Source organism: Dreissena polymorpha, chromosome 2 (assembly GCF_020536995.1).
Source record: "Dreissena polymorpha isolate Duluth1 chromosome 2, UMN_Dpol_1.0, whole genome shotgun sequence".
In the NCBI taxonomy this organism is placed as follows: domain Eukaryota; kingdom Metazoa; phylum Mollusca; class Bivalvia; order Myida; family Dreissenidae; genus Dreissena; species Dreissena polymorpha.
The window spans coordinates 136,171,524-136,197,880 of record NC_068356.1 but is presented as its reverse complement, the minus strand read 5'-3'; the positions used below and the strand labels follow the sequence as shown (position 1 = coordinate 136,197,880).

Below are 26,357 nucleotides of genomic sequence, written 5' to 3'. Positions count from 1 at the left end.
TGCAAAATGCCTGTAAATCGGGCCATCAAGCAGGAAAAATCGATACATGCCTCAACATTAACGGTTGTCCTACTGCCCCTGGCAAGTAAAAGTTGGGTCCGGGCAAGTTACTTTATAATCTAGTTGTCCGCCCGGGCAAGTGCAAAAAAGAACAAAGCATTTAATTTAGACTTGAATTAGACTTTAATTGCTGTAATCATTTTGTTAAATGTGCAAAAATAAAAAAGGTTTTGGGTGTATCATTTTGATCTTTATTAAAAAATATGAGGTTAACAGTTCATGTGATATTTCATGTTTGGGCAAATGGCTTTACGTTCAGGGCAAGTAGATTTTTTAAGTACTAACCCGGTAGGGCAAGTTGGTTTTTAGGTAAATGTTGAGCCCTGCGGTAACAAGATTACCTGTGTAAACATTAAAGCCGGTGTATTGTCATACACGTGTCAATAACTTCTGCCACATTGTCACATCGTGGCCTAGAGCGTTTTTCTAGTGTCCATCAGAACTGATTTATTTCGGAAATAAATGTCTTAAATCTCCCAGTGTTCTACCAATTATTGTTAAATGTTAAATTTTTGTTATTTTTTTGCCAATTATTATGTAAGCGTCATTATTGAAAATCGCCGCGATTGTTGTTGGCTTGTTCAGTTTTTCACGATGTTATTTTTTTCTGCAATTAGATTACGTTGAACATTTGTTGATTGTATAATTATTTAATCGCCATCAACTACATGTAATTACATGTATCCCCGTCATTACCGCTATCTGTCATCTGCTTCAACATTTTTTGATGTGTGATAATGATTTCAATTTTTTGTGTCATTATTTTGTTTACATTGCTCAAATGATACCGTAATTCCTTTTAGTCAGCGGGCGCTAATAGTCATCTGCTTTAATGTTTCTTTATAATAAAGTAGCCGATTGGGTTATTTTTCTATTATTAATGTGTTTTTGTTGCTCAAAATACTAATTAATGTTTAAACATTCGACACTACTGAAAGGTATTAGGTAAGTAGTATAAAAACTTGAGTTTAGCAATGTTGCAATTATTCACTTTTTCGCTTCTTTCTGAAAACCGTACCATTCTACACATGTTGCAAATGTCCGCCATTTCGCAATTTTAAATTATGTATCTATGGGTAAAGTAAAGCACTGCAATATCACATTTTAAAACAATATTTCAACCTACAGTACAGCCAACGCGGAACAAACATAATCCTCGGTTACGCCAAGGACAGAATCTTAGTACTCAGCAGCCAAGTGGTGTAATCACGCGGCGTATCACTGAGGCACGCCGCATCGATCCGCGCAACGATATTGAGTCTATATTAACCTTGCGTGCTTTCGCGGAATAAATCCGCCGCATATGTACGGGGCTGATCGAGTGAAAAGATATCCACATACATGTACATTTGTGTAGCGTAGAAACCTAGTTTACGCGAGTTTCATAATTATTATTTTCACGTTTTAATAAGCGATATGACACGTAATGCGCGTTAACAAATTATCATTGAATTAATTACGCAAAACTGTAAATGTTTTGTTTGATTCTCAAATTATCATTTTTAGTTAGGCTGTTTTCGGAGAAAATCCGAGCTATTGTCAAAGCCAGCTCGTCCTCCGTAGGCGTTGTGCTAAAACCTTATAATTGGCTCTAAAATCAAAGTGCTTCCACCTACAACTTTGAAACTTCATATGTAGATGCACCTTGATGAGTTCTACATGCCACACCCATTTTTGAGTCACTAGGTCAAAGGTCAAGGTCACTGTGACCTCTAATATAAAACTTTAACATAGGCTCTTAAATCAAAGTGCTTCCACCTACAACTTTAAAACTTCATATGTAGATGCACCTTGATGAGTTCTAAACCCCACACCCATTTTTGGGTCACTAGGTGAAAGGTCAAGGTCACGGTGACCTATTATATAAAACGTTAACATAAACCTTAACATTCGCTCTAAAATCAAAGTGCTTCCACCTACAACTTTGAAACTTCATATGTAGATGAACCTTGATGATTTCTACATGCCACACCCATTTTTGGTCACTAGGTCAAAAGTCAAGGTCACTGTGACCTCTAATATAAAACTTTAACATAAACTTTAACATAGGCTCTAAAATCAAAGTGCTTCCACCTTCAACTTTGAAACTTCATATGTTCATGCACCTTGATGAGTTCTACACGCAACACCCATTTTTGGGTCACTAGGTTAATGGTCAAGGTCACTGTGACCTCTTATATAAAACTTTAACATAAGCTCTAAAATCAAAGTGCTTCCACCTACAACTATGAAACTTCATATGTAGATGCACCTTGATGATTTCTGCACGCCATACCCATTTTTGGGTCACTAGGTCAAAAGTCAAGGTCACTGTGACCTCTAATATAAAACTTTAACATAAACCTTAACATTCGCTCTAAAATCGAAGTGCTTCCACCTACAACTTGGAAACTTTATATGTACATGCACCTTGATGAGTTCTACACGCCACACCCATTTTTGGGTCACTAGGCCAAAGGTCAAGGTCACTGTGACCTCTAATATAAAACTTAAACATAGGCTCTAAAATCAAAGTGCTTCCACCTACAACTTTGAAACTTCATATGTTGATGCACCTTGATGAGTTCTACACGCCAAACCCAATTTTGGGTCAATAGGTGAAAGGTCAAGGTCACTGTGACCTCTAAAAAACAACATTTTCTGACAAGCTTTCGCAGCCGAGCGTGGGCACCCGTTATGCGGTGCTCTTGTTAAATTTTTAATCCGAAACACACTTCCGAACTGTAATGCTAACGCGACCTTTGGCAAATTCTAGCGTCAAATACACAGTGCAAAAAGATCCTTTGTCTCATTAAAAGCGCGTGAAAATTATGCAGACATGTAGAACGTTGTTTGGAAAGTGTTGGTGTATTTTGTGTTGTATAAATACATGAACATCACATCAGGCGTTAATCGCGTGTTCAGTGGGAAAAAAAAAGCCCCGATTAGACGTTATTTCATCATCTCTTTAAATAGTAACAAATGCCAAAATGTATTTGATACTTAAGAAATATGGGGAATGTTTGTGTATCGTAAATATTTACCGGCATTTCCTTTAAAACTGGAATATACGGGATTATCGGGTAATTAGTATCAATATTAACTGTATAATATGAACAAAATGAAACGAGTTTATATAAGCATATTCAAACGATAGTTATAATGAGACAATAATCAACAAAACAACAAATACGTCTTGACCGTCTTTGATTATTGATGTGGCTTCAAACTGCTAATGCTAATGGGGTTGTTTACCCTCGGGACTTCGGTTAAAAACCATTGCCCAAGCACACTGCTTAACATAAAACTCTGCGTTAAAAAGCCGAAAACGGCCATAATATGGACAGCCCAATTTTACTGGGCTGTACCATTTATAATATAAGATACTTTGCAGTGTGGATGCGGTGCCTTGATAAAAATCTAGCAGTTTAAAAAATAGCTTTACTTTATTATTCAAAAGACGTTAAAAACGCAATACGCAATAATTGGACAAAGCCGTGAAATGATAATTACATCAATAAATACTTAAAATTTAATTGCATGTAGTATGATTGTTTTATACTGTTGAAGTACTATGAAGATGTTTTATTTTGATTTTATTTATGTTAAAAAGAAAGAGGAAGGAAGAGAATAGCCCAATTTATATAAGTAGTGATGGTGAAAACACATATTATTATATGTGGAATCATCATTACTAGACTCATTGTTAAGCATATGCTGCAATGAGTTTATTGGAGTCTTTTAACTTTGTGATTAGCATATTAGGTGTTAATATCAAATGGAATTACTTTAATTTACATGTTCTTTGAACAGAAAAGAATTACACAAATGTGTGAAATGTTTTAAATAAACAAACTACACTGATGTTTAATATATTTAAGGTGAATAGAAATATTAATATTATTGGGATTTTCCAGATCACAAAGTGGTCCATCATTGCCACTACAGTCAATCTTGTGGATGCGACCACTTGTATTAAGCGACCTATGTCTTATGCGACCATTTTGATATCCCACGGAGCTTTTTCGCTATATAATGATATTGTATTAAGGGACTTTTGTCTTACGCGACCAGCGACCGCTGATTTTGATGTCCGAAACTTGAATTAAGTGACCACTAGGAGGTAAAAGTGGTTAATCTATTGATCTTTCAGGGACAAATCCATGTTAATTGTTTATCTAAGCCAATAAGATGTACTGTTACACCTCTCCTTTGTTTTCACACCAACCATTATGATTGTGTTTTGTCTCATTGACCGGTTCTGACCGGTATTGTTGTAGACTGCGTATTAATTTATTGAGTTGAATAATAGAGGAACGTATTGCGCACAGTCTACAGCTTAAAAAGTTTACTATGTGGAACGTTAAGAGACAACGCCGATTTTTCTCGAGTATAGATAACAGGTGCAGAAACAATTCACTGTACGCGACAAACATTTCCTGAGAAGTGTGGAAAATAAACTATTAATCGGCAACATCTGTCGAAATCCGTACATTACCAATTTGTAATTATGCTAATTAGTAGATATTTGTTAGCCAATCACATTGTTATTTACTTAATAAATTTTTCAATCAGGTCTGTTTGTTTGTTTTCAATTGACGTGTTTTACTTTTTTCAGCTCATTATGTATCATAATCGAGTCAGATTTCCTTAAGCGTACATGCAGAAATTAAAATGTCAAAACGAAAAGTGTTAACGTTGAACGAGAAAATTCGGGTTTTGGAATTGTCAAAAAGTAAAAATGCACGTAAACTCGCAGATGAGTTTGGAGTCGGTAAAACTCAAATTCAGAACATTCTTAAGCGTAAAGCGGAGGTGCAAAGAAAGCAATATAGAAACGGAAAGAGACATACATGTGATAAAATATCATAGCCTTTGCTTCTGACATTCATTTCTAGTTTTAGATGTACACATGTATACATGTATGTAGACTGTTACACACATTTTTAGCCAGATTGTTTGTTCTCAGGAAAAATATTTCCTTGTCTAAGTTGTTTTTGCAAATAAATATGTACACACAATTCATTTATAATAAGTGATAATTTATAATAAGTGAAAAAATAAAACACATTATAAGTAAAATATTGTTTATGTATTGTGTTTATATTCATTTTATTATAAAATTTAAAATCATGGTGGACAAAAGAGATTATCCTTCATATAGATTAAAATTGAGTTTAAGCATTCTTCCAGAATGGCCTTTTTTATTTAAAGACCATTTTATTAAGAGACCACTTTTGATTACTCCCTTGAGTGGTCTCTTAATACAAGATTGACTGTATATGTTTTAGATGCATAATAAAGACAAGAGATAGATGTAAATCTGAACTCCAGACTCCCTATGACCCAACCCCCTCTTAAGAGGCCACCCCGCTTAAGCAGCCAATTTGGCCGTTTCCCTTAACTGGCTGCTTAAATGCTGGACACTTGCAGACAGGGAATATAGCCGTAATGCTCCAACATAAAACCCTGTCTGTTTGGAACCTCATGAGAATTGGGCTATGAAGAAGAGACGAACCCCCCGGAGTGGCGTTAAGAGAATATTTAAAAGGGATATTTGTAATAACCCTTATAAAAACAAGGATAATGATTACGTGTCGCCAAACGGTCACCTTTATAGGGCCACATAAAAATTATACCTAAAAAAATGAACTTTACAGTTAAGAATGAGACAGGACAGATAAATTTATACATTAAAGTAGATTATTTACATTATGTACAGTACTATATGCATTTATTTATATAAAATACAAGTTGCCACCCTGGAGGGTTTAAAGAAGGAGAGATTTGGAAGTGTAGGCTGGCGTGAGTGGGGAATAAACCAGCAGGGGCATTACCAATAGGTTGGTCTAAGGGAGGTAATTGTGGAGGTGGAGTCTATGACGGTTGTTTCCCATGGACCAGAGGGAGTGCACGGTAGAGGAAAAAAAGTATGAAAACAATTGAAGGAAAATTAAAACAGTGTGATATAAAATTGGTAAAAAAGACCAAATAATACCTCAATGCAGGGGAAAACCCACAAAGTGCTCTTATCCAACCAATATTAATTAAATATAGGTGATAACAAGAGAGAAAATAGTACAAAAGTACCTTATCTGCTAAATAAAATAGCAATTTAACACAAAAATAAGGACATTTGCTTAATAAAATAGCAATTTAACACAAAAATAAGGACATTTGCTATATCGAACATTAATTTAACACAAAAATAAGGGAATTTGCTGTATAAAATAGCAATTTTAACAAGAAATAAGGAAATGCAAGGTACAAAATTTGCTATGATGGAAAAAAAGCAATACTAAGAAAATTTACAATAATACCAAAGAATTGGTATTACCCTGGATAGGGCTAAATAAGGGTTTTGCAAGGTATAAGGCCCTGCACCGTGCACTCCAGTCCGACATGGCTCTTCGAATTTGAAGGGAAAAGGGTGGGGTGTCAAGAGGGAAGTGAGGGGATGCAATGCAGCCAACATACCCGGGTTACTGGACAGCCTCGTCCTTTCTTTTAAATAAAAAATGCCATAAAATATGAATATATTAAGAATCTGAATAATGTAAATGGTGGCAATACCATTGACCTGATTTAGAAAGGGCAAGGCTGAACAATAATCCCGTTAACCTGATTTAGAAAGGGCAAGGCTGAACAATAATCCCGTTAAAAACTAAAACAAAGTTGTGTCGAAATGACACAAATCCAACACAATTACAATGACTACGTCAGATTTGTCTTAAAATTACACGGTTTAAAATAAATCTGTCACATGACTGAATAATTTATTTTAAACTGTGTAATTTTTTACACAAATCTGACGTAGTAAACTGCTAATTTTCTCAGCAAAAATATAAAAGCAAAAACAACATGCAATTAATTTATAAATCCACCATATGCTGGAGCCTTGACCACTTGTACATGTATATGCGAAAACATAATTAAGTGTCCTTGTTTATGTGTGAAATACATACACTACGGGCGGGAGACAAACTTAATTGGCCAGACACATTAACTATGCTTACATGTAAATGCTAATACAATCCGCGCACATTAAATTTATTATGATCTTAAATATTATTATAATTGTTCTTTTAAAATTTGTTAACTACATGTACCTAATCATTTAAAAAAGATTTTTTATTTATTTTATGATGCACATCCACTCGGCATCATTTTGCGAATTGCGGCTTGCCTCGGTGGACAGATGCGTAGCTTCGCGGCGAAATGCGACTTGCCACCGCATACTGACGCGGCTTCAACAGCTGACACGGCATCGACTCGTTTCATCTTGCCGCTGGGATGGCTAAAAACTTTGTTCCGCGTTGGCTATACTGTATATTATTTGCGTATTCGCAAGGTTACGGGTTTTATTTTCTGCAGTCAAACGATATTCATATTTCATTTCATGTGCAAATGAGATATCTCTTCATGTTTTCGGACAGTTGTTTTCGGAAACGGTACGGTTTGTCGATTTTAATTTACTTTCAGCGTTCTTTATAACATTTTTTTAGAATGATGAATACATATGCGGTGTTACGGATGGTCTGGTTGACAATATTTTGTAATGTACTAACCAAAACAGGGGACAAAAATTCCACTCGTCCGCTTGTATTGACGAGTGAAATCTTGAAAGGACGAGTGAATTTCCCTAAAGCTCTCGTCCTACAGTGAAAAAAAGCTGATGTTAAAATATGTATTTTCTGACCAGTAAGACTCTTTTTCATTAAATAAAATCATTTCTTAACAGCGATTTTCCTTGTCCAATTGGGAAAAGTACCCGTACCGGTCCGATTGGGAAAAATTGAGTCGTGAAAACCTCAAAATTGGGAAAAATCGAGTCGTGAAATCCTGAAATTGGGAAAATTGCGTCGTGAAGTTTGGGTCTTATTGAATACATCATACAGTTCATACTTAATTGAACATACCCATTTAAATAATCATTTGCAGGCATGCCTTAATGACCATTAAGTTATAAAGTTTATATAAATAACAAAATATTATAAAGAACACACCAAATCAATTACTAGTTGTTTTAATCTCTTTTAAAGCAATGTCCCTCTCTTTCATTTTTGTGAAAATTTCAACAATCTTTGATGTTTGATCATCACTCAGTTGCTTGCATCCCGCCCTGCACAGCATCATTATTGCTGTCAATGTGTCCTGTGATAGATGGTTCCGATTGGTTTTTTGGCATAATATTTGCTATTATGACTCATTTCAAACTACGATAAGGTTACAAACCGACGTAAAACAGTACGCTGACTGCCTGGCAAAAGAACCGGAAACAGTAACAACTCTATTGATTGAATGCGCTGAATAATAAACACACAACTATACGATTTTCTTTTTTCGCTCGCCGAAAGTTGGTTTTTTACAAAACTTTCTATCATTTTGAGAAAAAATTCGGACGCTGATTGGGATTTTTCCAGATGCCGATTGGGAATTTGGGAATTTTCGCTCGATTGGGAAAGTACCGTTTTGGGAATTTGGGAATTTTCGTTCGATTGGGAAAGTACCGTTTACCGGTACTTTATAAAGAAGGAGGAAAATCGCTGCTTAAAGCATATCTATTCCGAAAGTAGAACGAGAATGAACCGGAAATCGTAATTGAAAATTTCATACAGCAGGTGCGCGTTGTTATGCGAGACTGTGTCCCGATTAAATATTGGCTTTTTGGTGTAAAATTTGCGCGTCCATGATGACAGGGAACCATCCAATTGCATTCACGGTAAGTATTGATATTTAAAGAATTATTTTACCGCTAAGTACGGTTTTAAACCAGTCGAATTTCGTCTGAAAAATGTCTGACATACGAGCGTTCGTTAAAGGGGGCGGGGGCGATGTTCAAACGTCCGAAACGGAAAGCACGTAAGCATTAGAAAAAAGGAAATCAGCAGTCAGTGTAACTTTATTGGTCATATCACCCCTTTGCAATCTTTATTTCACACATATTCGAAGGACGAGTGCATGTGTTTGCAGGGCGAGTGAACATTTTAATGCAGGACTAGTGCAGTTTAGAAATATTTTTGTCCCCTGCAGAACTTGCACCTGGACAGACTTTAAAAATTGATTAATTTGAAAGGACAGTTTTCTTATTTTATTAGTAGTAGTTTAATAAAAGTATTTATCTTTTTGTTTTAAAGTATATATGTATGTAACTGTAGCTGATGTCTGGTTTGTTAAGTCACATTCACAACCTTGTTTGTATTCTTTTTTGTAAAGCCATGATAATATTTTATAATAAAACGACACTGATATTAAGCTTGTTTTTAAGTATATATTATAACTTAAATCCATTAGATACACATTTGATAAAACATAGATAAAATGAGATTAATTGTTTTTTTCTTTTTGCCTTCAGTACCATTTTGCTGAAAAAGTATGCGTCTATTTTTGCTATTACTTTGTTTAAGGAAAACGTTATGGCTATTATTTTCTGAAGGCCAGTGTGAGCACTGAAATATTATATGAACACTGTTGGAATATTGATGATACCTATAACACTAAGAAAATAAATTCATGATGGAAAGTCTCTTTAGAAAACTTTTATCATATTAACACCATAAACAAATTCAAAATATACAATATAATAATTGGTGAAAATAAATAAAAAATAAATCTGCGAGCCATACTTTTTACTCATGAATTACATGTAAGTAGTCATAAACACAGTGCTGTTGACCTGTACTTTGTTTGTTGATGCATTACTTTTTACCCTAACAGTTCACATGGTGTTAACCAGTCTCTGACCTTAACATCGTTATTATCAAACACTAATGCGCTTTTTCAGCATTTGCTGTTTTACCCAGCTTTTCACCTTGAATGACCTATACATAAAACCAGCAGACACGATTGAATAAATTCAAATATTTTATTGGTTGATTTGAGAGAAATCCCTTGAACAGACTACTCACTGCATATTTAAACGACAAATAGACACAAATTGTGGCCCAGTTGCAATTACGCGTTACAACCCATGTCGCAGAATTTCATGGCTTGTATTTGGTCACTAAATTGTCAGGGGAAGTCTTAATTGACTATTGATAAACACAGTTTTGCTTTCAAGATGGGAAAATAAACACTGCTTAAAATACATAACACAAATGTTTGCTGTACTTGATCAGCACCTCTGGAAATCATTCTAATAGGCTACCCTTATTTACCCGGTTTGCTATATTTGCTATTTTGAATTCAATTTTATATTGAAAAGCATTGTGCTCGATTGTGCCATTTACAATATGCTATGAGATTTTTAAAGACCTGTGTCATGCAAAAATGGGTCTTATGCCATATGCGCCCATCATAGCAATAGCCCACCCAGCCTACGCATCTTGCAGTCTGATCAGGAGATGCATAATTAGACTATGACAACTTTGAGTGAATTTATAGGGAATAGCTTGGCCTCTGACCAGACTGCGCAAATGCACTCTTAAAGTCTTAGTTTTAGTCAAATCTTCATGAAACTTGGTCATAACATTTGTTCTAATGATATCTCAGCTGAATTTGAAAAAGAGTCCCGTTGGTTGAATAACGTGGCCTCTAGGGGACGGGGCTAAATTTTTCCTTGTATGGCTATAGTACAACCTTGTCAAACATACATGTAGAATACAAATTGGGACTGTGGATTAATTAGGCATAGGAAATGATTAAATTCCGAATCACAAACAAGACATGACGCATTGAAAGTCTATCATGTCGGAAAAATTGTTGCTCAATAATTTCTGAAAATAAAGTATTAACAAAATTAAAAGTAAATTTATATAAATACATGCATCAGTTTATTAAAACAATGGTAGTGATTAGGTAATGTGATATTTAATTGTTTGGTGAAACTAGTAACAATGTTTCTTTAAATTTATCTGTTAAATGCTTTTTAAACAATACTTGTTTAGTCATTCCTGATCAAGAGCTTTGTATAAGTACAGCTAAGGGAAGTATGTATTAATAATTATGTTAACCGTATCTTCACTTTATCAAGTTTCACTGGTATGATACTCACACATGTAATATTTTTAGCACCATGTTCTGACTGTTCGAAATCTTTTGAGTAAGTAATCAAATATTTAAGTACGTTTTGTAACACAACATTGAACTAAAGCAGTTTATATTAACTTCCTGATGCTTCAGATAAAACGTTGAAAACGCTGTCAAATGGCTTCAGGGATTAGCAGGTATTGTTTCATGTAGTTTGCTAGTTTATTTTGAAATATTCTGATTGCGTGTTTAGATCTCTATCATGTGAAACGTTGAAATAAATCTTCCTGTTTTGGTGTTTGATAAATCGCGATAACGAAACATAACTTCCCTGCATTTGTATTTTGTTTATTAGTTTTGAAGAACTAAACACTCAGAATGGGTGTGTAATAAATGCCTTACCAGAATGTTTGTAATGTCTGAATTGAACACAAGATAAAAGAAGATCACATCAGAACTAGCAATTTAGTTGATAAGGTCAATGATACACTTCTACAAGAACAGAGTCTTGGTCAAAATTAGACTCAGTAAATTCAGACTTGTAGAATCATATCATATCTAGTAGCCTACTACTATAGCACAGAAAGTGTCATCAAACTTATTGGTACCCTACTACTAGTAGGGTATCAATAAGTTTGATAACAGTAGTAGGGTACCAATAAGTTTGATGACACTTTCAGTGCTATACGTGATGGATACTGTGGCTGGTATTATACTAATTAAAACAACACATATTTGTGAACATATTTTAATTAAACGTAATTATCCCCTTGCTTTTAGGAGAAAAAGTGGGGATATTGTGGTTATCTCCGTCTTCCGTCCGTCCTGGCCACTATCTCCCCCTACACTATAAGCACTAAAACCTTGAAACTTACACGCATGGTAGCAATGAGCATATGTGCGACCCTGCACTATTCGGAATTTTTATCTGACCCCTGGGTCAAAAGTTATGGGGGTTGGGGTGGGGCCGGGTCAGATATTTTTACTCATGTTTTTAGGTTATTTTACTATAATGTCTTCATTTCTACACCGATTGTCTTCATATTGATACTAAACCTCTCTTATTACAATACAGTCAATCTCAACTATGCATGGCCCCATTACCAACCCTGGGGCGTCCCACCTACATAAGCCACGCCCACCCAAAATTGCCTTTCACTATAATTTCTTCATTTTTACACCGATTCACTTCAAATTGATACTGAACCTCTCTTATGACAATACGGTCAATCTCAGCTATGCATGGCCCCATACCATCCCTGGGCCGCCCCGCCCAGATAGCCACGTCCACCCAAAACTGCTTTTTACTATAATTACTTCATTTCTACACCGATTCACTGCAAATTGATACTATTCCTCTCTTATGGCTATACGGTTAATCTAAACTATGCATGGCCCCATTACCAACCCTGCGGCGCCCCGCCCACATAGGCCACACCCACTCAAAATTGCCTTTTACTATAATTTCTTCATTTAACACCGATTCACTTTAAACTGATACTGAAACTCTTTTATGACAATACAGTCAATCTCAACTTTGCATGGCACCATTACCAACCCTGGGGCGCCCCGCCCACATAGGCCACCCCACTAAAACTGCTTTTACTATAATTTCTTCATTTCTACACCGATTCACTTCTAATTGATACTGAACTTCTCTTATGACAATACGGTCAATCTCAACTATGCATGGCCCCATTACCAACCCTGGGGCACCCCTGTGTCAAACATTCGGCGTGGGGATACGCGTTGGCCTCTGCCGCGCCATTTCTAGTTGTAAATGTATTCCTCTAATACGAAATATATTGTTTAAACTAATTGCTTATTACCAAAACTCGAAGGCCTCATTTTGCTTTTTCATTGATATAATTTGATGGTGCACATAAGTTCGGCAGTCAATATGTACTGATATTTTCATTTTGTCAAGAATGGGATGGGCTATCGTTAAAAAGTCAAGTTATTGTTTGTTGTTATATTTGTTTGTTAATGTTCAAAATTGTGTTAGATGAACACTTAAAACATATCTTTCTTAAACTGTATTTGGCAAGTGTTTTTGAAATACAGTTAACTAAAATTGTATCATCTGTGTTCTTTGTCCATAGATGTAATGTATATGAAGTATAAGTCATCGTCTGTGCTGGGATAAGTTTCAAACACCACTGCAACTAGTGGTCTTTCCTATACTGAACTAAAGCTCTGAATTCTACACTGGCGGAAAGCTAATTTGTATCAGTATTCTTGAAAGGATTTTTGGGTAATTGCACGTAACAAACTTGATCTCACTATAAGCTTTAATGAGCACCTAGACGTGTCAGAACTGTCAGTTGTTGATTTGTAGTGTGTAATGTTACTAACAAACGCAAAAAAGTAATTCTAATACAATAGTTTTGCAATGAACATCTTAACTCTCAATTTTTAGCTTGGCTGTTTTCGGAGAAAACCGAGGTATTGCCATAGCAAGCTCTCATCCGCCGTCCGCCGTCTGCCATCAGCTGTCCACGTTGTGCTAAAACCTTAACATTGGCTCTAAAATCAAAGTGCTTCCACCTACAATTTTGAAACTTAATATGTAGCTGAACCTTGATGAGTTCTAAGCGCCACATCCATTGTTGGGTCACTACTCCCAGGCCAAGGTAAATGTGACCTCTAATATGAAACTTTATATTGTATGTCTAGTGTGATGAATGTACGTCCAGTATGTCATTGCATGTGTAGTGTGATGACTGTATGTCCAGTGTGCCATTGTATGCCCAGTGTGGTGACTGTATGTTTAGTATGTAATTGTATGTCCATTATGACATTGTATGTCCATTGTATTGACTGTATGTCCAGTATGCAATTGTATGTCTAGTGTGATGACTGTATGTCCAGTATGCAATTGTATGTCTAGTGTTATGACTGTATCTCAAGTATGACATTGTATGTCCATTGTAATGACTGTTTGTCTAGTATGTCATTGTATGTCTAGTGTGATGACTGTATGTCCAGTATGTCATTGTATGTCCAGTGTGATGACTGTATGTCCAGTATGTCATTGTATGTCTAGTGTGAAGACTGTATATCCAGTATGGCATTGTATGTCCAGTGTGATGACTGTATGTCCAGTATGTCATTGTATGTCTAGTGTGATGACTGTATGTCCAGTATGCCATTGTATGTCTAGTGTGATGACTGTATGTCCAGTATGTCATTGTAGTTCTATTGTGATGACTGTATGTCAAGTATGACATTTTATGTCCAGTGTGTTAACCGTATGTCCAGTGTGTGCATTCTTTTGATTTTTATTTTTGCTCAACAACGTTATTCCTTGTTTATTGTCTGCCATCTAAAAATCATGTTTGCCTGCAGAAAGAGAGTTGATGCTGAAAAGCACTTGTTTAAAGTCATTGTCATTGTTTTTACAACGCGTAAAAGTTTTAAAGCAATAGACAAACATTGACAATAAATTTAAATTGTCGACAGGCTGGACTGTACGTAATTTTACAAGCAATGTTTTGCGGCGACTGAAACAAGCAATCATAGTGGTTCATTTGGCTGGCGTTTTGCCAGACATTTTTAACTAAGTGCATAGAGTGTTATTTTTAATAAAATAATATATACAGAACAATTTTACTTAAAATCATTTGAAGGAAGATAACTATTGATTTCAGGGCCATAAGGTAACAAGTATTTAAAAAAAAAATGAGACTAGGGGCAGGGTTCTAGAACCATAACTCTTTATGAACTGTTATTCGGGTTATTGCCATTTGCTTGTTATTTTGCTGAGCATAACTACAAATCGTAAAAAACAGTTCACTTAAGAAATGTATGTTAACTTCCTGATGCTTCAGATAGCATTGTGCAAAAGGTGTCATGTTGGTGCTGGGATAGGCAGTTTTTGTTTCATGTGGTATGCTAGTCCATATTGAAATATTCAGATTGCGTGTCTATCATTCGAAACTTTGCAAAACACGCATACAAAACTTCCTGTTTGAGTGTTTGTTAAATCACAAAACAAAACACAACATCCCTGTTTTCGATGTACATGTATTATTTTTGAATACAAATGAATTCTCTGACTGGGTGTTTTTTCGAGATTGCTATCAGAGTAGCACATCACATTAACCATTGTGTGAGATACTCAACAATTCATAGCTGATTTCCTTGTCATTGTTAATACTGTCTGATTTGAATGACAGATAAAACAAGTGCACAGTAAAATAATACCATCTGTCGAACACTTCTATTATAACAAACTCTTGGTTCAAAGCCGGGACTCAGTTAGTGCAGACTCGAAGAATCATATCTAAAAAATTTATTTTTCAAATATTCGCCAAAAGGCAAAAACATATTTATCCAAATCACTTGTATAGTGTATCCATTCCTTCAATGTATAACTATTCAAATAGTCATAGTTACAGTCCAATGTTGAATTAATATGATTACTAAGTATAAATATGTCAACATGTTGACATTATGTTACCAAGTTGTTAAATGAGGACATATGGCAAGTTGTTGCACTGGGGATGAAGGAAAAGTACACAAATATGGCGATACAGATTATTATATACTTGAATTTGTTTTAGCTCGACTATTATATATGAAATATATATAGTGGAGCTATCCTTAACTCACCCCCAACGTCGACATGAGCGTGAGCGTTGGACTGTTAAAGTGTGCATATCACCTCGAATATTTTTATGTCCCTTTTTATATCATCAGGCCTTTGCCGCTCCATTTTGGGAAAACGCCACACTGGAATTTTGGGAATTTTGCGTCATGAAAAATCCCATTTTGGGAAAAAAAAATAATCGCAAAACTGGTTCAATTGGGAAAAATAATCGCATGTAAATAGTGTTTCTTATATAACAAAGAAGCCATTAACTAGTATTAATAACAACTATTTGAAAACATTTTATTAAAATTTTACAAAATATTATGAACATATGTGATAAGTGCAGGTTTTTTTTATCTGATTTTGGGGAAAGAGCCTGGCCTTTTTTGAGGAAATAGAAATTGCATGAAACGCGAGATTTAAGGGAAAATTAGGAAAATCTTAAATAATAAATTTAACATATTTTACTTTTTTATGCCCCCCTTCGAAGAAGAGGGGGTATATTGTTTTGCACATGTCGGTCCGTCCGTATGTCCGTCCGTCCACCAGATGGTTTCCAGATGATAACTCAAGAACTCTTAGACCTAGGATCATGAAACTTCATAGGTACATTGATCATGACTCGCAGATGACCCGTATTGATTTTGAGGTCACTAAGTCAAAGGTCAAGGTCACTGTGACCCGAAATAGTAAAATGGTTTCCGGATGATTATAATGGTTTAATAGATTTGTTTTAAGAAGATTCAATTCGTACTCTTATTATGCAATTTTAAACAAGCTCCACAAGATACTTTGCACATTATTTGTTAATGACGGACACGTGTATTTAAACATAGAATATATCAATGTGCTATGTTTTTTCCTAGACCATCAATGACAGTTCAGTACTTGCATATATTACTGCATATATTGTTATCATTTATTCCATAGGTTTTCATACCTCGATACAAGCAATAATTTCCTTTTTAGCCTTATACAAATGGCTTGAACAAACGTTTTAGTTCGAATTTTAGCATTACGTGATTTTTAACAAGTTTGCAATTCCACTGCAATTAACATTATCATTTTAAACTTTGTTTTAATTAATAATTATTCTACCACCACTCGTACCTATTTTTGTAGACAAATTATGAAATGAAAGATTCCTATAAATATTGCAGGGCTGTTTTTTCCTTCTTTGCATGTGGCCTGGTTCAGCCATCTCACAATTTTGACGCAAGCATTTCACAAAAATCTAAAATATCCAACCTATTTAAAAAAAACAGTCTTTATAAACTGATTGACATTAAACAGACATTTTATATTCAAAAGTAAAATTTGTGTTTCGTTTTTTTGTTTGTTTTTATTTCTTATTTCGCTAATTTGGTTTCCTACTCAGGTAACCGCCTATGCTTGTTTTAATGGATTATATGTATTCTACGCGAAAGGAGGCTATGCTTTTGTATCAGTCCGCCTTAATAATCAGTCAATCCATCCGGCTGTTTGTCACAAACTTTTAAGGGCTTTATCTAAGTAACTATTTCAAATTTCAACATGAAACTTCATGCACGTAGGTGTATAGATTTATATTAAAAGAAGGCGAGGGATATCAATTCAACGATTTTGCTTGTTGTTACGGAATTAAAAGTTTGCAACAGATGAAAACAGTTTCGTAACGTAACATGGGCTAATAAACCTCACCATTGCATTATAAAATAAGTAAAGTGCAGTGTAAAACTTGAGATCCTTTGTTTAAAAAATTGGGCGCAAATGCAGATTTGTTCAAGTCTGCATTCACTTTAATGAAAATGTTTGTAAAGTTCATGAATCATTCATGAATTTCATGCCACAGGGGCAACTCTGATTTCTTTAAAGTTTAAATGTTTGGTACCACTTCTTCTTAACTTTGTATTCTAGTTTTTAATTCATCAACGGTTTATATGCATTGCATGTTGTTTGCTAAGATAGTAATTACTGGCTTAAGAAAAATGTAAATGTTAAGTTAATTATTAAATGAATTTATAAAGTATGATTCAACTAAAACATGATTTACAGTTTAAATCATGTTTTGTGTATATCTTCCTGAGTACAATACCAAGGCAATGTTTGAATCTGGACCAAGTGGTATTAAAAGCTAGGTGACCATGGGATGGCTTTGATCATTTATGTACCTAGAACTCAGTGGAGTGCTTCAATGCCATCATACCCCTCTTATTTGTGTCTATTGTTTACAAAATGTTCAGAGAAGTATTTTAAGGGGATCTTTTTTGACATGTGTTTAATATGTCCCATGTTACAGTGTTTGAGTATTATGCTCTTTATGATATGATTATTTAGATTGTTGAATGTCTGTACAGAGTAAAGTCAACGTTACTATTTCCATCTTTATGGCATAACACAACGCTTGCTTGACGATATACAGGCTTTCATAAACTGAATATCGTACAAATATAAACAAGCCTTGAAGAAAAGAGTGAAGTCTGCAGCATGCAAAGTATAAGCCATTATGTAACAACCCCAGTAACCTTATCAACATATTGAGTGATTTGCAAAGCATATTGTTGTGAAATTGTATTGTATTTGTTACAAAGAAATTGTTGTGAAATTGTATTGTATTGTATTTGTCACAAAGAAATTCTTGAATGGCCTCTTATTGAAATTCATGATTTAAAATTTATTTAATTTTGAAGGCAACAGATCAAAGGTCAAGGTCACAGGAGACTGTCACATTAAATGTGTTTCTGCATCTCTTGAGCATTATTTGTGAATTAATAAAGTAGCATTTTAGTTTATAAAATGGCATTTTCCCTTTAAATAATGATTGCTCATAACATGCGTTAAACTGAAGTGTGGGCCCGGATAAATTGTGTGTGAAAAAGTAATTTTAGGAACCAAAATGCAGCACCTTATTTTGAGTATTTACGAATACTGTTGCTGTTTAAAACTTGTTTGTCACAGAGTTGATCAAATGTGATCTGTCTTCAACAAAATTGAAGTTAAAAAGTCAAATTTTTGTTAAAATCACAGAGACTTTCAATAGGTTTGAGTACATTTTAAATATATGGATGATCTGGTTTACATTATTTTGCATTGAACTCGCGGGACATTGCAACTAGAAACACTATACAAAAGTACAATAAGCTATGGCTCGAGGTTTTTAACCATAGGGACCCTGCCTTTATCCCATTTGGGGACCTACGGCTCAGACCCCCGGCTAATTTTCCGGATTTCAAATTGTGGAAAATTGACACCCCTGGTTAGGAAATGTTATCATTAGATGGCAATCATGGGCAAAGATTTGATGTAAATAACATTATACGTGTATTTCTATGAAGTCAATCAAGAACCACATATTCAGAAAGCTAATGCAAATTTAATTAAGTGCTATTCCCAGCAATCCATGCTCCCAGTACTCACAGTCTACAAGGATGTGTAATGACCCTCTTGTTTTACTGTAGCTGTATTATCCATAGGGTTTGACCTAGTTTTGCCATAATTGTATGGTTGAATGTATTGATTGACAATAGAATTGTTAATGTTTAAGGGAATCCAAACTTACAACAATTGTTTCAAGTTTATCCTTAACTGTTAAAGAACAAAACGTTAATACTGGTTTAACTCCTTCCCTAATAAGAAGCAGAATAAAAAAAGGCTTTTGAAACTGGCATAAAACCAGAACAGACTTTGTGTATTTAGCCATCTGTTCAGGTGTTATGCTGTTTGCTGCTCATCAGTAACTAAGTGTTGGAAATGAAGCCTTAAACTTGAATCTAGTAAGAAAGGTATTTAACTAAATTTAACTTTATAAGGGATTACAATGCATCAAAACAGCTTCTTAGTGGTTAAGGGTTAAATGAACCAGCAAGCAAACATCAGTTTTGCCTTAGACTTAGGCCTCATCACTACCATCAAGCTGAGTTTAAACAACAAGTGCATATGAAGAACCCTTGCATCAGATTTGACTTGTAGAAACTAAATGATGCTAAAATAGCGGAGGCATTACAAGCACATATTCATGGCAAGTTTGTAACCCCAAATATCCTAGACAATGGCATCAACACAATCACAAACATAATCAATGCAGTTCTGTAGTCATTGGCCAAAAAAAGAAGTTATTGGGAGAGAGAAGGAAGAACAACCCATGGGTGACGACCGAGATCATGGACGTCTCTTACAAAAGAAGAGAGTTGAGGCATGAGGAGTACACCAGCCTGGACTCTAGGACAGATTACAAGAAAGAGAACAGGGGTGTTACACAAAAGATGAAAGAGGCCAAGGAGGAGTGGATATGTAGAAGCATTTTATCAATATGGACAAATACATGACCACAGGCATCAGTAAGGAGCACCCTCAAGACTTCATGAAGATCAGTCAGGCCAGTGTTATAGCAGACAATGATAGGAACCTTCTGACCAAGAGTGCTGCAATCTTGAACAGGTGGACAAAATACTGCAATAACCTCTGTAACTTCTTTAACTGGAGCCCAGTCACTTCAAAACGATCCGAGTACTTGGTGGGGAAGACTTATTGTCCACTTGTGCAGTCTGGCCAACGCTGGGGTCTTATTTGCGCCTTAGCAGTACTGGTGCCCTTCTAGGACAGGGTTGCTGCCAAGTATTTGGAGCTAGACACATCTTCCAGCTTCTCGCTGTTTATGGTGCTAACTGCACTGGTGTTGTTTGTGAAGTTCATCATAATCTCCGACTTCTAAATGATGACTTATAACTTGTACGCTCTTGCAAAGAGTCTGTTGGTAAGGTCTTGGAGCTCACTGCTGATGCCACCAATGAGGTCAATGTCATCAGCAAAACTCAAGTTGGAAAAGAGTATTTCATAGATGGAGATTGGGTTGTAGTGGTCTTTCAGGGTCTCATGTATTATCTTCTAAAGGGCAAGTTTAAACAAGACGGTCGAGAGCAGATATACCTGTCATACGTCCACTGTATTATGCAGAATTCACCAATCTGTCCATTGAGAAGTACTGTGTTGTTGGCGTTTACGTAGAGTTCTTGAATGACTGCACCAACCTTTGTCAACGTTTGCCTCAGAACTTGCCATAGGCCATCATGCCACATGCATTTGTCATTATGACGTCCACTGTATTATGCAGAAGTTACCAATCTGTCCATTGAGAAGTACTGTTTTGTTGGCGTTAACGTAGAGTTCTTGGATGACTTGCACCAACCTTTGTCAATGTTTCCTCAGAACTTGCTATAGGCCGTCATGCCACACGTGGTTGTCAAAACCTTTCTTAAAGTGGATATTGCTGTGAAAGAGCTCACTTTTTGTTGCAGATATTTCTCATTGATGACACTTCACTTGAAGATCTGTTCCATTGTGCTACGTCCATACCTGAAAGTATCTTCCTCTTTTGCCAGCAGTTTGTTGTGTTTTCAATTGCTTGATAATTATACCTAGTATGATTATGCGGGGATCCCTGATCATAGTCGGGGACTTGAATTTATTTGTTTTGTTAATTAACTTATTGTTTTCTTAAAAAGAAATCCACATGTTTTCTCTTTTTTTTGGGTTGACATGTTTACTTTCGTTGCATATTTCAGTCTGAAGACCAACATTTCTTTAACAACATATAAGCTTGAAATTGTTTAAGCTATAAACAAAACATTTAATTGGAAATGTTGTTATTGCCTCTTTCAAAAAGCACTTTTGATATTTAAACATTCAGACTGGAGGAGGATGTATGGTACATGGTTGAATACAGAGTCCTTTGTTACAAGGAAGATTTTTCGGCTGGCAAGTCTATTCATAATGAAAACTTTTAAACACAAACTGGAAGACACACTCAACTAAACAATGCTTTCATTGTGACTACTTACTTGGAAAAGTATTTTTAGAATTACTAAAAATTTGTTAAACAGGTTTGTTTTTAGAAGATTCAATCCGTTCTCTTATAATGCAATTGTTAACAAGCTCCACAAGATACTTTGCAAATTATTTGTTCATGACAGATATGTATATTTGAACATAGAATAGATCTATATCAAATTGCTATGTTTTCTCCTAGATCATCTATGACCATATATTACTTGCAAATTACTGCATATAAATTCTTATCATTTATTTCAATGGTTTTCATACCTTTATAAAAGCAATTATTAACATTCAATACTAGCAATAATTTCCTTTTTGTCATATAAAAATGGCTTGAGCAAACGCTTTGATTCAAATTGTAGTATTAAGTGAGTTTTAACAGGTTTACAATTCCACTGAAATTTACATGATCATTTTTAACTTTGCTTTTTTTAATAATCATTCTACCACCACCCGCAACCTATTTTCTGATGACAGAGTATGAAATCAAAGGGTGTTTTGAAATAAATCATGTGGTTATACTGGAAAAAAATCATGGAGTTATTCTGCAATCAAACCCTAAAAAATGTTGTAGGGATTTTTTCCTTCTTTGAGTGCGGCCTGGGTCAGCCAGCTCACAATTTGTTATGCAAGCATTTTACAAATTGAATTTACCCACAATATTTTACAAAAAAAACTTTTTCTAAACTGTTTGACATGGACTTAATAAGCTTAATACTGTAAAAAACAGACATTTTATATTCAAAAGTAATGTATGTGTTGCTGTTTTTTGTTTCTATTTCTGATTTTGCAAATTGTGCTTCCTACTCAGGTAAATGGCTATGCTTGTTTAAATGCCAAAGCAGAGGGATAAAGTTTTGGAATTTGGAATCAATCCGTCCTTCCGTCTGTCGGTCTGACTAATTTGTTAGGGCTATACATTGTATCTCAAACACTATATACGTTTTCAACATGAAACTTCATAGATGTATAGATATAAACGAGGAGAAGACGGGGAATACAAATTTGCTTGTTGATAAGGAATTAAAAGTATGAAGCTGGTGGAACCAGTGTTGTAACGTAAGCTCGGCTTATAAACCACACCATTGCATTAGACCATAAGAAAATTGTATAGTAAAACTTGAGATCATTTATTAAGAAATAACAGTATGATTAAAGCATGCTCTTTTACAATGGACATAGCTTGAATAAGAAAGATCATGTGACGAAAGGGAAAACACATGAGTAATGAAGTGATGGCCGATAGCGAGAGAAGTGCAGCAATCTGGAGTTGATTTTGTATTCTTATGCATTTTTAAGTGTAAATATTGTTTGAATCATTTCAAATTGATTCAATTGCATGTTCATGAAATGAATTTACAATTTCATACATTTTTAGCTCGTCTGTTTTCGGAGAAAACCCGAGGTATTGTCATAGCATCTTCGTCGTCCGCCGCCCGACGTCATGCTAAAACCTCTAAAATTAAAGTACTTCCACCTACAAATTTGAAACTTCATATGTTAATGCTCCTTGATGAGTTCTACAAGCCACACCCATTTTTGGGTCACTAGGTCAAAGGTCAAGGTCACTGTGACCTCTAATATAAAACTTTAACTAAACTTTAACTTTGCCTCTAACATCATAGTGCTTCCGCCTACAACTTTGAAACTTCATATGTACATGTACCTTGAAGACTTCTACACGCCACACCCATTTTCAGGTCACTAGGTCAAAGATCAAGGTCACTGTGACCTCTAATATAAACCTTTAACTTTGCCTCTAACATCACAGTGCTTCCACCTACAACTTTCAAACTTCATATGTAATGCACCTTCCAGATGAGTTCTACACGCCACACCCATTTTCAGGTCAAAGGTCAATGTGACCTCTAATATAAAACTTCTGACAAGCTTTCATTTATTCAAAACTGCACCCACAGCGGAGCGTTGGCACCCGCTATGCGGAGCTGTTGTAAGTATTTGTGATTTGAAGGGAATCCTGCGGTCATGTGACACGGAACAATTGTTATTGACAAAGGGTTTAAACTTAAGCATATATATGGCTTACATTTCTCACAAGAGAACTAAATTCAATGCGTAACTAATGTGTTTAACTGAACAAAAAACAGAACATAAACACATATTATAATGTTTGTCAAAGTGATAGACCATGGATCATTGATGATACAGTTAAAATGTCAGAATTGTGTTGATCAGATGATGTATGATGTTATTGTTTGGAAGCAAAAGTGCCAAGCCAAAGAAAATATAATAATATTTTACAATACCTATGCATAAAAACTTAGTTTTGAAATTTCTACAAGTATATGACTATTGTTTGTACAATTTTAATGAGTTTGAGACTAAATGTTGTCACATATTTTTAAATGTTTATGCCCCTGGTAGGGTGGCATACAGCAGTTGAACTGTCCGTCAGTCTGCGATTCCGTCCGAAAACTTTAACGTTGGCCATAACTTTTGCAATATTGAAGATAACATCTTAATATTTGGCATGCATGTGTATCTCATTGAGCTGCACATTTTGAGTGGTGAAATGACAAGGGCAAGGTCATTCTTCAAGGTCAAATGTCAAAAAACAGAATCCAAGGGAAGTAACAAGCTTTAAAGGGAGATAGTTTATATTTTACATCATTTGGCAGGTACAGATCATTTTCACAAGGGAAGTAATATTTTTTAAAGGGATTTAATTAAGATACTTTTGATTCAAAGGGTTGCAGTAGGGGGCATCGTGTTTCTGACAAATACATCTCTTGTTTTTCTAATAAATTGAGCGTCTCACTTTTAATTCACATAAAAGGAAAGGACGCTTTGTGTTGTGATGATAATTCCAGAAATTCCAAGATGTTCAGTTCAGTAAAATGTGCCTGGTTGAATGCGCGATAAAGAGACATTTTGCAAACTTATCATTTCTGCGTTTGGCGCAGTAAAACCACATTAGTAGTACAATTTTCATAAATAAGTTCTCTAACATGCTTTTAAATTGTTAACTTGGTATTTTACATGATTAGCTTAATATTTTCATGAATGAATCTCATGTAATCTTAAAGTGGGTTGCACGATTTTTATATGTGTTAAATTGTTATATATTTGTTACAATAACAAAAAATAGGCAAGAACAATCATACATTGAAGATGAATTTCATAAAATGCAGCAAAGATAAATTAGCGACCCGAGCCAATTGTGACGAAGATATTTCATACATATTTTCCTACAATAACCTAACCATTCATCTTTTTTATTAGGATCGGAGTTAGTGCTCGTGTGTCGTAAGAATAGAAATCGTTGCAGGAAATTAAAATGATCCGTAAAACTAAATTGACATTCACATTGTACATGCATGATATCATGCTGGCGAATTCGACTGTACATACATTTTCGATTTCAGAATTAAATATCTAGCTTATTTCACATTTTTTGACACATGTTTTTCTTAACTTTTATTCTAATTTATATTGAAATATATGTAAAATAAGTTTTATTCATTTTATATAAATTCATAATTTTTTGACAAAATCGTGCATACCCACTTTAATAAACCTGGCAAACGTCATTTAATTGTGTTGGTGTGTTGTTTTCATGAAAACACATTTATGTATTGTTTTGTGAAAAAAATGGCAGTTTATATACCTGTATTACAATCATGTTAGATTCAAAATAATATAAAGCTTTTAGTAGTATGTTGTTTGTTACGGTAATATCCAACGGTCAGTTATAATGAGGCATGCTATTACTTCATATGCATTGGAACTCCAAACTGTTGGATATGACATCAATATGACAATTATGATATTAATTCGCTTTTACGATTTTGTAAGCATTTATGAACAAACGCTAGCAAAGTTTAATACTTTGATGCCATCAAAGTCAAGACCTACAAGGATTTCAGTACAGTTAATGACACCAACAGCAAAGTAGATCACAGTTATAGTGCAGATTTAGTAAAGCAAACTCAAATTTTTGGATAAGGCCAAATAAAACATAGTCCAAGCTAATGAATGCACATAATGATCATTTAAGAAGTAAAAATGTTTATCTTGACAATATTTTGGTCATGGTAAAATTTGGGTCAAGTGATTTCAAAAACCTAGTCAACAGGGTTAAGGTTACGCACATATTGTTACAACTGAACCTAGTCAACAGGGTTAAGGTTACGCACATATTGTTACAACTGAACCTAGTCAACAGGGTTAAGGTTACGCACATATTGTTACAACTGGACCTAGTCAACAGGGTTAAGGTTACGCACATATTGTTACAACTGGACCTAGTCAACAGGGTTAAGGTTATGCACATATTGTTACAACTGAAGGAGTTACCCTTATGACTCAATGTTGATGAAATTTAGTCAGAAATTGTATCATCATAATATCAGTACAAAGATCAAATCTAAGTAAAGTGTATTCACAACTTAGGCTTCCATGTAAAATCATAGAAAAAGGTTATGAACACTATACTTGTTTGTTTGTTTTTTTAACCAAGTCAAATGAAACATAGCCTGAATGGTTTAGTGTCGCATGGTTTATATATATTATATAAATACAGTGATTTTTTTTGCTCAAAATTACAGCCAATTTTAGGCTGCTTCCCAATTGCGAAAATCCACATTTTTTCCCCAAAATCATACCAAAATTTCCCAAAAAGAAGCCCAATTTCCCACACCCAAAATTTTTTTTTTTTTAAAGAAAAAAGTCTTAGCTGTAGATCTCAGCTTTATTTTTAAACATCCTACAAAATATATTAATTTAATTTAGTCCTTTTTGACCATAAATCATTCCTAAATTTGCAACTTTTATTGATTTAAAAAATCCCTAGTTGACCAGATTACTTTTCTAGAAAACCCCCTGAATATGCACTTAAAAACAATATCAATTCTGTTACTTATAATCCTATTTATAATGCTTAATTTTTCAAAATTTCATGGTTTATCGCGCTATTTTTCCCAAT

At 34.8% G+C, this 26,357-nt stretch overlaps 2 protein-coding genes and 1 long non-coding RNA gene across 3 annotated transcripts in view; 1 reads left to right on the top strand and 2 right to left on the bottom strand.

Annotated features, from left to right (window-relative positions):
• LOC127869136 (NACHT domain- and WD repeat-containing protein 1-like) overlaps window positions 1-26,357 on the bottom strand; it is a 156,857-nt gene that overhangs the window by 19,712 nt on the left and 110,788 nt on the right. The window lies entirely within an intron of this gene.
• Window positions 1-26,357, bottom strand: part of LOC127869159 (uncharacterized) — a 156,832-nt gene that overhangs the window by 20,345 nt on the left and 110,130 nt on the right. The gene's annotated exons all lie outside the window — the stretch shown is intronic.
• LOC127869127 (uncharacterized) overlaps window positions 11,104-26,357 on the top strand; it is a 77,009-nt gene continuing 61,755 nt past the window's right edge. Inside the window, exon 1 of the mRNA XM_052411457.1 lies at window positions 11,104-11,204. Within this exon, the coding sequence (XP_052267417.1) occupies window positions 11,185-11,204 (20 nt within the window). The 5' untranslated portion in view covers window positions 11,104-11,184. The remainder of the gene's footprint in view (window positions 11,205-26,357) is intronic.